Source organism: Crassostrea angulata, chromosome 9, assembly GCF_025612915.1.
Source record: "Crassostrea angulata isolate pt1a10 chromosome 9, ASM2561291v2, whole genome shotgun sequence".
In the NCBI taxonomy this organism is placed as follows: Eukaryota; Metazoa; Mollusca; class Bivalvia; order Ostreida; family Ostreidae; genus Magallana; species Magallana angulata.
Genome location: NC_069119.1, coordinates 4,025,944 through 4,041,799, shown reverse-complemented (window position 1 = coordinate 4,041,799; position 15,856 = coordinate 4,025,944). Strand labels below are relative to the sequence as shown.

At 35.0% G+C, this 15,856-nt stretch overlaps 2 protein-coding genes across 2 annotated transcripts in view; one reads left to right on the top strand and one right to left on the bottom strand.

Annotated features, from left to right (window-relative positions):
• LOC128164258 (receptor-type tyrosine-protein phosphatase epsilon-like) overlaps nt 1-13,300 on the bottom strand; it is a 56,214-nt gene extending 42,914 nt beyond the window's left edge. Inside the window, exon 1 of the mRNA XM_052828032.1 lies at nt 13,147-13,300. Within this exon, the coding sequence (XP_052683992.1) occupies nt 13,147-13,219 (73 nt within the window). The 5' untranslated portion in view covers nt 13,220-13,300. The remainder of the gene's footprint in view (nt 1-13,146) is intronic.
• A 193-nt stretch (nt 13,301-13,493) lies between these two features.
• LOC128164261 (uncharacterized) overlaps nt 13,494-15,856 on the top strand; it is a 44,660-nt gene continuing 42,297 nt past the window's right edge. The window contains exons 1-2 of the mRNA XM_052828037.1: nt 13,494-13,560; nt 15,048-15,126. The gene's annotated coding sequence lies outside the window, so the exon portion shown is untranslated. The remainder of the gene's footprint in view (nt 13,561-15,047; nt 15,127-15,856) is intronic.

The following is a 15,856-nucleotide window of genomic DNA, read 5'->3' as shown; positions in this document are numbered from 1 at the left end:
TCAAGTTAGGGGATAATGTCTATGGATTCAAATAATTTGAAATTCATTGTTAAATAATTGTCTTCTTACTGATTGGAAGTCAACGCTAAAAAGTCATTTTTATTAAAGATGGTGTACTTTTTCCTTTTTTGTGCATGTCTATATACTGATACAAATCTGTTGCTTGTCGGGATTAAGAAAAGCCTCCGAAGTTTATACAACCAACTATACAAACGAACGGGTGACTGCGACAACCCGTTTATGAGTGTTTGAGCCTAAGAATGAATAGATGTAAAAAAAATTAATAGTTACATCTTTCAAACAACGCTTATATATTTTTCTAACATATGTATTTTATTTAGAAATGGTGTAATATGTGATATTTAGAATTTAATATTCTACGTTTAATAAAGCAGTCAACGAACGATCCCCCCCCCCTCCCAATTCATAAAATTATTTAGTTTTTCTGGCCCGATTTTACTTGATCTTTGATCTTGGTCCTTTAATTTTAACTATTTACCATTCTAGATAACTGTACTAATTACCAGACCAATTCGTTCATTAATAACAGAGTTATGAAGTTTTTGGCATTCGAGTTTCAATTGTCGTGTTTGACATGTACTATAAAAAATTCTAACTTCCAAGCCCTTCACTCAATCCTAATGAAAATTTGTGAAAAAGAACCTCGGACCCTATTCTTATTGTCTGTGAAATATGCAGCGGATTGAACAATTAAGACAAAATTCCTTAAATTAAACGATGCTTATTGCCTATACCTGGAAATTAAATTTACACAGTACACGCACCGACCCCCCCCCCCCCGCCCCTTCCTATTCACAAAATCGTTTAGTTTTCCTGGCCTGATTTTACTGGATCTGTCATTTTGAACCTTTATTTTCAACCTAGTTCAAGTCTAGATTACTGTACTAATGACCTGACCTATTCGTTCATTTTTAAGAGAGATATGAATTTTTGGGCATTCGAGTTTCGATTGGCGCGCTTGACATGTACTGTAGAAAAAAATTCTAACTCCCGAGCCCCTTACTCAATCCTAATGAAATTTTGTGTAAATGTACCTCGGACCTCATTCTTATTGTCTGTGAAATATGCAGCGGATTGAACAATTAAGAAGAAATTCCTGAGATCAAACGGCGAGTATAGCCTGTACGGGGACTTAAAATTTACACAGTACAAGGGATGTAAGCAGCCGCGTAATATTTCTGTTGCATGTATATTTCTTGTTTTCCGTTTAGTCTGTATCTACGATAGCGTGTGAACTACTTATGAATGTTAGAACTGTGGAAATTACTGCATCAAATTTTTACCGAATAAATTTACGTGTTACTGATTTCGTTATTTCTACATTTATAAAGATTTTATCAATCCTGCTGAAATAAAACAGTCAAACATAATAGTAAACGACACGAACAAAAATTCTCAACACTGAAATACATGGGTAAAATGCATCAGTCATTGTTTTAGGACTTCCCCTAATTGTTGTTAGCCGAATCCGAGATCCACACCTCAAAATTCTATTTTCGATTTATTTAAGACGAAAATCAAGCTCGGGTCTTTTCACCCCCCCCCCTTTCAGACACAAACACGCATCAATATTTCAAATGACCTCGCACTGTTACCAAACCTGAATAGTCAGACATCATACACGTTGTTTTTCATCTCATACAAAAACTCAGCTCCTCTCCCGGGCGGAAACTCCCAAAATTCAAAGACAAATTCAGGAATTATTTCGCGTCAGCCATGTTTTGAGACACCTGCAAAGGCTGTGTGATCTTATCTCGCCGGAGCCAAGATTTGTTCTTTCTCTCCATTTCTTTCTCTCCTTTTTGTCTAATTTTCTAACTAAAATATTCAACATAAAAGGGTGTTTGACTGTAGTACAAGTTGAAAAACACTCTTTAATTAAGATTTAGACAAAAACGGTGTTTTATTATTAGGGTCTTCCGTCTTCAGCGGACGGAAGACCTCCTCGTTGCTCGCAACGAGATCGTGTCTAGTTTTTATTATTTTTTTTTTCTGTCACGTTTTCTCAAAAATGCTTCAGCCAATTTTCATGAAATTTTCAGATCTTATTCATGACAAAATTTGTAAGAAAAGTACACGGGCTTTTTTTGATCGTCACTTCCGGTACCGAGATATTAAAGATTTTACGTTTTTGCTTGTTCACAATTTTTCTCAAAAAGTATTTACGATAGAACCTTCAAATTATCAGAGAAGGTAGAGAGTATACGGCCGCAGTGCCCTTCGCATATCCGAACGTCCGCCGTCACTTCCGGTCGTCACCGGAAGGAAATGAAAAACCTTAATTTTTCAAATTTTTAGATTTGATTTTTTTTTAATGTTTTTATTCGATAGAGACGCCTAAAACACTTCAGAATATGAAATTCGTGTTAAAATCGATCCAGGCATTCCCGAGATTTTGAGTTCAAAAGTTCTGAAGCGAGAGTCCGCGTAGCTCAGTCGTTAGAGTGTTGGACTTGTGCCTAGGCGACCCGGGTTCCATCCCCGAGTGCCGATTATTTGTTCTTCCCTAAGTTTGTTTTGTTTAACATTTTACCTTTAAAATAATGGTTTTTATTGTTTTCCGTTTTATTTTTATCATAAATAAATATAATAACAGCTTTTTTAGTACAAATATAGAGCTCGTTTTTGTCAGCAGTTCGCATCGCCGACATCAAAGACATGCCGCCGAAGCGCCCCTGCAGTACGACCGCATTAGAGTTCACTGGGTCGCTTTGCTGGCATCAAAGAAATGCCGCCATCTCAATGACTGTATGCACACAACATTTAGCAATGCACCAACGTTATTCTACATGGCTTTAAAAGGAGGACTGATTAGTATTTGTTCACATATATAGATACACGCTTGCATGTATGCATGCGTTTATTGACATAGGTTGCTTATATATCCATTTCCTGAACGTTATAAAACACTATGTAATCTCTCTCTCTCTCTCTCTCTCTCTCTAACCCTGACGACTGGGTGACTGCGATACGGTGTGAAAACTGAACCTTTATTTTCAACCTAGTTCAATTCTAGATAACTGTTTTCTGATGACCAGACCTATTCGTTCATTTTCAAGAGAGTAATGAATTTTTGGGCATTCGAGTTTCGATTGGCGTGCTTGACATGTACTGTAGAAAAAAATTCTAACTCCCGCGCACCTTACTCAATCCTAATGAAATCTCGTGTAAATATACCTCGGACCCCATTTTTATTGTCTGCCAAATATGCAGCAGAAGAAATTCCTGAGATCAATCGGCGAGTATAGCCTGTACGGGGACTTAAAATTTACACAATACAAGGGATGTAAGCAGCCGCGTAATATTTCTGTTGCATGTATATTTCTTGTTTTCCGTTTAGTCTGTATTTACGATAGCGTGTGAACTACATATGTACTTATGAATGTTAGAACTGTGGAAATTACTGTCATCAAATTTTTACCGAATAAATCAACTGATTTCGTTATTTCTACATTTATAAAGATTTTATCAATCCTGTTGAAATAAAACAGTCAAACATAATAGTAAACGACACGAAAAAACATTCTCAACACTGAAATACATGGGTAAAATGCATCAGTCATTGTTTTAGGACTTGCCCTAATTGTTGTTAGCCAAATCCGAGATCCACACCTCAAAATTCTATTTTCGATTTATTTACGACGAAAATCAAGCACGGGTCTTTTCACCCCCCTCCAGACACAAACACGCGTCAGTTTTTCAAATGACCTCGCACTGTTACCAAACCTGAATAGTCAGACATCTTACACGTTGTTTTTCATCTCATACAAAAACTCAGCTCTTCTCCCGGGCGGAAACGCCCAAAATTCAAAGACAAATTCGGGAATTATTTCGCGTCAGCCATGTTTTGAGACACATGCAAAGGCTGTGTGTTCTAAACTCTAAACTTGCCGTAGCCGAGTTTTGTTCTTTCTCTCTATTTCTTTCTCTCCTTTTTATTCAATTTTCTAACTAAAATATCAACATAAAAGGGTGTTTGACTGTAGTACAAGTTGAAAAACACTCTTTAATTAAGGTTTAGACAAAAACAGTGTTTTATGATTAGGGTCTTCCGTCTTCAGCGGACGGAAGACCTCCTCGTTGCTCGCAACGAGATCGTGTCTAGTTATTTATATAGTTATTAGATAATTCATATCCAACTTTGATGTTTAAAAATTGCATAGAAATGGGTTCACAAATATTTCATTCTTGAATTATAGCGTTTTGACAATTACAATTAATATGTACTATATGAAGTTATTGCAAGAAGTTCATATTTTTGGGGGAATTCTTTTTGTTTTTTTAATTTTGCATGACGTAATGGAAATTCAAATATTTCCCTATCTACTACCGTCTTTTGAAGTGGGAAAAATAAAAGCACATTTAACCACGTAGGATAACTAGTAACAGTAAGTGTAGTTAACATCTCAAACAACGGTTTGAAGTTTAATACGAGTAAAAAATAACATTTTGTGTAGCAACTGCTATATAGTGTGCCCCAAGATATTTATGCAGCCCATTTGGGCGTTTCAAAGGGAAAATGAATGAAAATTGTTTAAACCAAAAGGTATTTATAGATATAGAATAATTTAAGAAAATGTGTGGCATTAATATCTGGAGACAGACTATAAATTGTTAGCTTTCTTGAAGTACGGAGTAGGGTAATATATATTCGTAATCAGAGTGCCGAAAAATGGGCGTTTTTTAAATGCGACGGCAGAAGGGAGCGGCATAAAAATCGTTAAGGGAAGCAGATATATAAATGCGGAAGTTAAACTGGATTTCCTACTTAAAGGTTGCGATGAAGAGTACAGGTTTCCTTCAGAAGATTAAACCTTGGGATCTTAAAATGGTTGTACTATTGCTAAACAGTATGAAGGGAAAGGGGATGTAATTTGTTTTTAATTTGAGAGAGAGAAAGAGAGGAGAGAGAGAGAGAAAAAAAATAGAGGTCAATAAGATAGATAAAGAATTGTACGGTCCTGGCAACGTGAGGATTTTAAGTTGACCTATACACTCGGGAAATATCTACTTGATAGTAAGACAATAAAACAAGCTCGATGAGTTCAAACCTTCGTTAACTAAAGGAGTCAATCCTGCTGTCCGAAAGTACGTGCTATTAATAACTAAATAATGTTTGTTATACTCTGTCCCGAGTTTTTGCTTCCACCACTTTTTGCTTGATATTTCAATAATAGTAAATACTGTAATAATTCCGGATATTTTAGGTTCGGCCCGGACTGGTTTTTCTTTTAGTTCCTTTGTTTATGTCACGTGATACAACAGTGAATCAGCTGTCGGCTGCTTAGTTGGAAATCAGCCGCAGAGAGAGGAGGATACTTAGTGAAGTATAACAAGTTGCTGTCCTTTAAAAAAGGACTACAATACGTGGACCATTTGTATGTGTTTCCAACGAAAAAGTGAAAGCCTTAAGATTATCAGAGATTCCACCGACTCTAGCCCTCTGCTTTTAACCACTAAATTTGTACGTTGTATTACGTATACATGTTTGTATAGCCCTGACTTTTTATCTCAGAATTTAAAGGATTCATACTTCTAAAATAATTATAATCTATCTATGAATGAAGTTTGCATGTACAGTATAAGGCATTCGGTGAATTCTACTATTTGCGCACACATTACGATTCGCACTACTTTGTTAACTATGCAGTGACAGCTTTGTGTAAATTAAAAATTTCATTCATATGATGCATTTTTCTTGAGATTTAAACTTTTATACAGTGACATAATTTTTCAATCATACTTAAATGCTTAAAAAATTTAATCGGGAAGTTCTGTAGCCTCGCCTACTATAAAAGTAAAGTTAAGTTACTTGAGTATTCGGAAAACAACATAACATTGCAAATTACGCTATTTGATGCATGTTGTAGTTTTGGCATAACATTAACTTATTTCATAATACTGATAGTTCATATCACATGCCAATCATTTTTTAAGGAATACTTTGTTTCTGTACTGTTTACCGACAACTTTACAATTACAGCGCCTTTGAACTTATGTGTGAATCCCGATCCCGATTCAGATAAACGTGTGCTAGCCTGGTTCCCTGAGCTACCCATTACGCACAGGAACCAGGCTAGCTCATGCGCAGGTTGAATTTTCCCCATAGCATCCGGTTTAACCTCGCTTATATATTTTCTGTGTGGACCTCAGGGTCCACGCAATAAAAGGCATTGTGTCACTACAGAGCTTGCCCGTTCGTAACGGTGTTAAGTGTTTTTGATAGGCCATAGAGAGGTTGTCCTCTTGGTACTGTAGGCATTGCAGTCATTTTGGCTTGTTAGTCTTTCACAGTAGGCTTTCTTCGGTGAGGCTAGCCATTGTTCCTTTCTCTAGTGGCTGATCAGACTGTCGCCCAGGCCGTTGTGCCCACTGTCCGTCCTGAATAAGGCAGCTTACAGTGTGCACAGTGGTTGAAGGGCTACCACATATACAGTCCGTCCTGAAGAAGGCAGCCTACAGAATATGCGGTAATCTGAGGACGGTCAGTCATTTTAGCTGAGTGGTTGACCTCAGTGGATTGTCACAGTGGATGTGTACTGTCCGACCTGAACAAGGCAGCACCAGTACATCACACACAGTGTCAATTATATATATTTATTATACCCTTGTTTTGTTTGTAAATAATTAAAATATTCTAGATTCCCTGAAATTACTTGTTGATTATTAACCTAAGTAAGGTTAGGCTATACCAATCATTTTTGACAATCAATAGAAAATCATTATATTATAAGACTTTGTTAGTGTACACCCCAAACCCTGGAAAAGACCAGGCACGAACCCTTCCTCTGGCAGTACAAGTAACTCGGTACGTTACAATACCTTTGTGCTCAAACTACGTTCATCTACTAATATGAAAAATGTCCAGATTATCTGTTTTGAAACGCCCCCTCTACTGCTTCAGGTTTCAATACACATCCAAAAATTGAAAGTCTACGGAGATTTTGCATTGCATCAGCCATTAACCTTTCGCTGCTACGTCAAAAAGACGTTATTACGCTTCAGTGCCAAGAATGACGTTAAATTCGTGCTTTGACGTAACAATCTGACACAACGCGCCTTACCATTTTTAGCGTTGCGGGATGCAGTTTTTTGTGTAATATACGTAATTCATAATGTTATTATCTTAAACAATGGTTGCTTAACCCTTTCGTTGTCACTTCCATAAAAGATATTGCGCTATTCATTATCCTTTTTTGTTTGTTTGTTTGTTTTATTCTGGTTGTTTTTTTGTTTCATTTTAAGCGTCGCCAAATAAAAAAAGAAATGTAAAAGAAAACTACGTTTATCATCCGGGCTTATTAATGGCTGATGCAATGCAAAATCCCCGTAGGCTTTCTGAACTCAGGACACCTCGCGCAATTTTTAAAGTTTATCATCCGGGCTTATTAATGGCTGATGCAATGCAAAATCCCCGTAGGCTTTCTATTTTGGAAAGTGTATTGAAACCTGAAGCGGTAGAGGGGGCCTTTCAAAACAGATAATCCGGACATTTTTCATATTAGTGGATGAACGTAGTTTTAGCACAAATGTATTTATTATTATCGAAATATCAAATGAAAAGTGGTGGAAGCAAAAAACTCGGGACAGAGTATAATCCTTTAATTGTTAATCTTTTTGTTCTCTCACAAACGACCTGAAATAAAACCTTCTTTATCAAATGTTAAATGAATACTAACATTAGATTATGTAGCATTCAGTTGAAAAAAATATCGGATATCAACTTCACTGAAAATAATAGTCAACAATTTTATTTCAATTTAGTCCAATTTATATGTACATGGCACATTGACATGTACATTCAAGCAGCTATACTATTTGGAATACGATGCGCCAGGGATATTGGATTGACACACCTTGGGGTGCGAGTGGGTTGGTTGGTCACATTTACAGTTTACATGGCCCTCCACATAACAGAAGGTGAAACATGCGCACATACAGATTCAGTCCAGTTAATTAGATGTGTTTAAACTTGCAATAGTATGAAAAAGGAAATCAAATGCTCAACTGATAAAAATAAGCTTAGACGACTAAGTATTCTTATTTCAACCAGTTCCGCACCTTCGCTAGCCAAGGGTACTAGTATTCGGTCCACTCCGCTCCCCATAAATTTATGGGGAGCAGAGTGGGCCGAAACTCTTGGCTAGCAAAGGTGCAAGTTCCGCGGAATCGAACAAGCAAACACAGATAATTATGCTTTACTATAATCAACGATTTTTCAATGCTCAAAAAACAATGTTTCGTTATACATGTATGTATAATTATATTGGAAAATCTACTTGTTGCACTGTTAATAAATAAGAATTAAAAGTAACAGAATACTTATTTAAGAATAATTATGTAATCTGTATCTTTGGTTTCAAGTGGTTCACTTCTCTCTGATGGACCTACTAATACATTGCCCGTGTGTTCCATACAAAACCGATCGATGTCGTTAAGGTAATAACTAGGATTCTTTTAGCCGGATAGTTTTGCGTGTTTGAAAATACATCTTCAATTAGACTAGTATGTGTATTGTAAAATAGTGGATAAAAATGCGCTGTGGTTTAGGCTCCATTGTACATGTTCCTTAAGTGGCACATGTATGGACCTCTTCTGTATGATCACAACACTGGGGATTGTTGTTTTGTTCAATTGAATTGTGATTAATAGTAATATAAGGTCTAATGCATTTACATTTATCTTTTATTTCTTTGTTTGCACATATATGATATATAAATATCACGATAAAAATCTACTTTATTTCTCATGAGCGAGAGAGAGAGAGAGAGAGAGAGAGAGAGAGAGAGAGAGAGAGAGAGAGAGAGTAGGTTGACTAGACGTTTTCATAAATCATCGAGTGTTTCTAGTTTACTTTATGACATACACAGCAAACTTAATCAAATTTTAACACCAGAGTTTCCTTCAAATTGTGAAAACGGAACCAAAAAACTTCAGTTGATGGCTGGGGTTACAAACAAGTTCTGAACAGACAACAGTATTCAGATTTTTCCCCGGAATGATGCGGACAATTATTTTATATGTTCATCTTCAATCGCACAGTATGGGATTTACTGACCACGTCTAAACCATATTAGGTCAACAGTAAACCGTGTAAGCACGTAGTCAATAGTACAGAAGTGATTTTATATAATCAACTAACGTATAACATTGTTTCAGAGCCTGTATGTATCATTCATACGATATGTCTGTAACAATCATTGTAATTGATAGCCGAAAATTTCCAGCAATTAATTAATAAGTAAAACTCAAATATGTTAGTGGTCAAGAGGTGGGAATTCAGCTGGCTGCAGCTGTAAAAGTTTATCTTACTGCATTTAAAAAAGTCGCACAAAAAAGGGAATTGATATTAAAATTTTATTGTGTTAGGTAGGCAGACAGACGGACAAAGAATGACTATGCTAGAATGATATTTAGATCCTTGTTCGTTTTACTAGTTATTTCTTTAAAATCGCGCTTTCTCTCTTTAAAGCGTAAATGCACATCCCAGTTTATGCACGTACATTTATTTCGAATCACCCCGTGTTCCGTGTCTTCGGAACTGAGTCTGAAGTATCGCTCTGCAATGTGCAAAACATAAACAAATAAATCATCAAACAGTCATTACCAGCAATGTATAATAAGATTTTTTTATATACAGAGTTTTGAAAAAAAAAAACATATTTCAAATAACTAATTCATGATTTAATTGATGTATTCGCTATCCTCGATGAAGGGAACTTGTGTGATGCAAACGCTGTTAAATGTTCATTTCTCGTTACATGTAATTATGTATTGTTTTATTACGCGAAGAAAATTGAAAGAGTGTATGTTTGGAAACCGCATACATGCGCAGATCAAGAAAAAAATTTCAGGGGGTGTCCGAGGGATAATTTTGTTTTCCATGGTGGGTGTATCGGGTGGGGGGGGGGGGTTCCGAGATTTTACTATCTAGTTTAATAAGTTGAATTTTCTGGGGGGCGAGAGCTGGTGTCCGGTTGAAAGGGGGGTTTCAGAATACCCTTAAATGACTTTAAAAATGATTTCTTTAAGAAAATGATAAGCTTATCATGAAATATGTTAAAGCTATTTCATAATAGGTTGTGTGTTCGCTTTTAAACGATGGTCATGCTAAGTAGACATTGCAGTAGTTTTCCCGGTCAAAATGTTGTACAAATTTGTTTACAAAACAAACCACATAAAAAAGTATCACATTATTTGATCGCTGCAGACGTCGAGCTCGAAGCGGGTACGACTGTATTACGAGGTCAAAATGTTTTGGCAAATCAAAAATATAAACTTGTGCATGAACATTTTGTTCACTAGTATTTCTGAAAAATTGTGTATACAATCGATGCATAACCATGTGGGTTAAATAAACACAATCATTCGGGGACGAAACCAAACGGTTTTCTAAACATTCCCATGATGAATTTGGGGTTGAAACTTTGGATATTTATAACTTTGAAAGGAGACATATTCTGTCGGTTTAAATAGGCGATAGTCCATAACTTTCTAATATACAGGTAGTTGTTATGGACAATTTTTGATACCCCATTAATAGCCAAAAAAAAGGTCGGACCACGCAGCTTTAAATATTCACGGATTTATTGGTATTCTTTTTAATTTTTCTTTATTTGAATAGGTAACCAAAAATATCTTCTTTTTTTTTTTTTTTACACTTTATTCAATACGTGGACTATTGACCATTACGATCGACCGTTGTTAACATTTGAACTATTCTTGCTCCAGAGAATGATGCATACTGTAGAATATTTTACACGAGTACTTAATTCCGCGATTCAGTCGTTTTTCACCAAATTGCGATAATAAATCAAAGTACTCAAAGTACTGAGAGACGGAGGCATCATTGCGGAGGAGATTAATCTAATAAAGTACCGACGGGAGTTGATTTCATCGATTGATATTTATCTTAAAATTAACAATATGTAATTTCGCATGCCAAGTAGTTTCTTATCCGTAATTAAATAACGCATAATTTCATAAAATGAATTTTCGGGCTTTTCCGACAATTTTAAGAATTCTAGGAAAACATAATATGAATCATGTTGCGTAATATTTTAAGATAGAATAAATTCCATCAAACTATGTATTAGTAATGTAAATATTTCATGAAAATTATATGGATCCAAGCAATATTTAACTATAATAATATTTAATGCTTCAGAATGCATTACATCGAATTTATCGATTATTTTCGAGAACAAGGTCTTGTCAGCGGCGATGATCTGTGTTTAGGTCCAAACACAGTTTCACTTCCGGTTTGCCAGAGTAACTGCATAGAAGAGTTGATAAAAATCAACTCCCAAAAATAATAATGGTTTTTTCTTCTTCGAATTTTATGGTATATAAGGTTTAGGGTATTAATTAAGAGTTTGCAATTCTAAATACTACAGGACAGAAACTACTTTGCTAATATATTCATGGTCTTTAATGGAATATGCAAAAACAAATTACTAACAAAAAATATTTTGTTAGTTAGTACTTAACCTAATAATTCACAATATATACTGAAATTTATGATAAATAATCAATAAAAACATCTGAACAGTGTATATGATTTGTTTTTAATCTTTTTTTAATATAGAGATTTTATATATATATACTAGCAAGAGCCATACTTTACTGTCATATCGATCCATTTTTAAACTAAATAATTGTGCATGCATGTACAGTAACGTTAGGCAGGTAAGTATATGAGACTGGTACTGAGTATGGAGGAAATAAACAATAGGACATTTTGAACTAAATAAAAAGGAATAAAATTAAAAAATAAACAGGTAAAAATTTTTATGTAGTTATTGCATATAGTCAGACCATTAAATTTAAAAGTGGGAAATTACACACCTACAAACACGTACCGCTCTCTCTCTCTCTCTCTCTCTCTCTCTCTCTCTCTCTCTCTCTCTGGGTAGGGGGTTGCGCTGTATGTATCATAACCATTAAAATTAGTACCTTTGGCATACTTATTGTAGAGCAATACTCTCTCAAAAATTCTTTGACGTTCGTTGAGGGTACCGTTCGTTGGTACCTAAATAAAACTATAAGTTGACAATGATGCAATGATTACAGTATGTGTAATTCTTGCTGCGCTCGCCAGAACGGTAGCACTGTAAAACATATTAGATACAGCTACGATTGTGACTTACATACTATTTCTGCATCATTTAACCCGGCTTTAACATGATCTACGTGGCGCTTTGTGACGTAATAGCGTGAATTATGATGTCATTTTAGCAATGTTTTGACGTTTTGGTTTTTTAGTAAAATTCTTCATTAATATATCTAAAAAGAAAAAGTAAATATATGCATCTGTAAGCTTTACAATAAAGAATAAAACCAAATGTTTATTCAATTCAGACACGTGTTTTCTAACAATCGGCCCAAATCGGCCCGTGGCGGTGAACGTAGAAACCAGATCGGCCCAAATCGGCCCTGTGGCACATTATACATATATTATATGACTTCGAGGGCGACATACCAGAATATTTGCCCCGAGGTGACAGGAAAGCCCTGGAGTGTTATGTAGCCCGATGCCGAAGGCAGAGGGCGACAAAACACTCCAGGGCTTTCCTGTCACCTGTTTCCTGTTAATTCATCAATTAAACTATTGAGTTCATCTGAATTTAGATGAGCAAACAATATAGCTGTTTCCGGTGTGATTCAGCATTTTTCAGGGCATAGTAATAAAATTATTTCATTTGTGACATAACGAGAAAACTTATTTAAAAATGGTCTATAAATGGTTAATAAGCCCGGATGATAACGTTAAAAAATTGCGCGATGTATTCCGAATGGAGAAAATATGTGAACATTTCCCATTATGAATCTCCCTAAGACAATTGTTTTCGTTCCTGTGAAATTTTATGAGTGAAAAGGGATAATTGTTCAATGAAGATATCTTGGATATATTCCCTTTCATCGATTTCAATTGTATTTCTTTCACAGGTATGTGTATTTTTATCAAAAATCATCAAAAATTGATGGAAGCAATAACTTGGGACAAACTATAGTGTGATCAACTATTTGGAAGACCATGGTTCAACATTTTTTTTCTCATTAATGAATTCACTAACTTCGCACTAAAAACCCGTTAAACTATTGTTAAACAACAGATATTCTTACCGTAAGCTAGAACAGTGGAGAGGAATGGTAAGAATCCCAATAAACAAAATAACGATGCATCTTCTCTACACATGCTGCTGTTCTACAAAACGTCATCAAGAGGGAGAGTGTTGCGCAGTGCAGAATGAAATATGACGTCATAATACATGCCCCGCATCTGTATTTCCATATATGGAAAATACACCGAAAACAGTAGTTTTGGTAAATATACGGTTGAATAATACTTCATGGGAAAACCTATAACAACGAATTACACATATGTGTATATATAAATTTACAACAACGAGAATATACGAAGAATTTCTATCTCACATCTGTCGTATGGTTGTGAATCTGCGTCCCGAAAGCGCTCGCCAGATGTAAACTCTTGTAGCTGGTGTTCCCGATGGTAACGATCTTTTGATGATTTATCAGGTATGTAGAATAGATATACAGTGTATTTGTAATAGACCAGATAACCAAGTAACTATTTTACTGTGTTTTTATACAGTGGATGAATTTCTGATCAACTCATTGTTTTGTTTCGTTCAAAACATGAGAAGAGACTGCATTGTTTACATTTATACTGTACAATGTACATGTAGAAGTTTATTGTCGGTCTGTTAAATTGTTACTCATTTTCTTGAGAAAGTTCAATCGACACGATCAGTTCGCATTAATACAGACAACACTATAGCTTTACACTACACTCAGTCTGACTACATGCAGTTGTTTGTATGTAAACAAAGTGAGACTGTGAAAACAGCTGATCTGGTTTCCTGAAAATCAGTACAGTACAGGCTAAAGGATTATATACAGCTGATTTGATTTTCTGAAAATTAGTTGACCGGTTCATAAACAGCTGATCAATAACATGTTTCTTCTGTGTTGAAAATTCTTATCTGACAGTTTAAATATATATATATTTTTTTTTACACATTATATTCATCCAATTGATATAAAATGTTCATGCACATTAATTATCATTACTAGCTTTTTATATCACTCAGAACATAACACTGTCTGAAATCTTATAATATACAAATAATATAATTGAATTGCATGTGACATCACTTCATCTGATTTCTCTAAATGAGGAATCTATACATGGACATGGTATGTTTGTTTAGAATGTGCATGTGAAACTTTCAAATAATAGTTAAAGTGTTTGTCATTTTACCCATTCATGCAAATTAGACCTTTAACAGAATGCTCAAATTGCTGTTGACATGTAGTCCTATGTATGTGTGTATATGTGTTTAATTTTAAAATGATTAAATTTAAAACTTATATTTTAAACCTACAATTTTTAATACTTCATCATTAAAAATTGCTCATCAACATTGAACATATCAACATTACATGGTACGGTTCAAAGATAGGACCGTGGAGATTTAGACACATTAAGGATGCTGGGATTAGTGCATTAAAGAAACTCCCCGGCTCTGGTTGATCAAAAAGTGAGACCTCGTAGTGTGTTCAGGTTTATCCTTAAGTGACCATATCCACTGTAAAATATACTGTACTTAACAAACATACTGCATGTTACACAAAACTCAAACACAACATTTTGATGTCTAATTAATATTTGAAACATAAACAAAAAACACCAGCAATAATTTCCCCCTTTTTATGGATTTTTTAATATAAAAGCAATTAGTTTAGTTTGTTATTTCTGATAGACACAACCATTCAATTAAGTCACAAAAATAATCTGAGCCAATATTACCTTTTCTTCTCTTCTGTTGTCTACTGTTTATTAATTTATTTATTTTTATGGCTTACGGAATTTTTTTTGTCATATAATTCCGGAATATTTAGTTCCACTTTGTTTTAATATAATTCCGGAATATCTAGTTCTACATTAATGTGTCGTAATTATGTTTCGTTTCCTATTTCTGGTGTTGTAACTCATGGCTCAGCTATAGGAATGAGAGTACCAATGCACCGGATGTTGACATCAGAGAAGTGTTAATACAAGATTGAGCCGCGCAGAAAAAGGTATGGCTAAGGTGATTGGCTGAATTAATTGCTGAAATAATGATTATTTCAAAGTAAATTTATCACTGTTTAAAATGAATGAATGATTGAAGAAGTACTGCAAAAAGTGAAGAAATAAGAGGGGTTGAAATAGGGGGTGGGTGTCAATTTTGGGACTTGGATTTATTTGATGCGGATCGCTGTAAGTTGTAAATAAGCTCAATTTTGACCTATAAACGCCACGGGACCCTATGTATTTCTATTGATTTTGTGTTAGTGCCTGGAATGAACTTTCAAATGTGACCAAGGATATGTCTGTAAGTATAATAGCAAACTAGCCAGGTGGGTTTAGGTTAACATTGAGCCCTATGGGAAATGAATTGGTACTCTTTTCCCTATAGAGACCCTATTTTTTAAATGTTTTGTAGCTTAAAATTGAAAAAGGTTAATTATTTCATAATGAAATGAGCAGATATAACATTTTAAAACACTAGAAGTAAAATTAATACTGCAAATGTAAATTTGAGGGTGGGAGTGGCTGTCATTTTCAAAATAAGGGGGGGGGGGGGGGGGTACTGAATGAGTGTGAAGGGTAATATAAGGGTGACCAGGCAAGAATAAAAGCAAAAAAATGTGGGGTTTTATGGTAAATTGGATAAAATAATAGTTGATCACCTGTGTTGCACTCCACTATTTCAGTTCTTTGCTTGTATATTTATTTTTATTGTACAAGATTTTTGAGATAAATCTT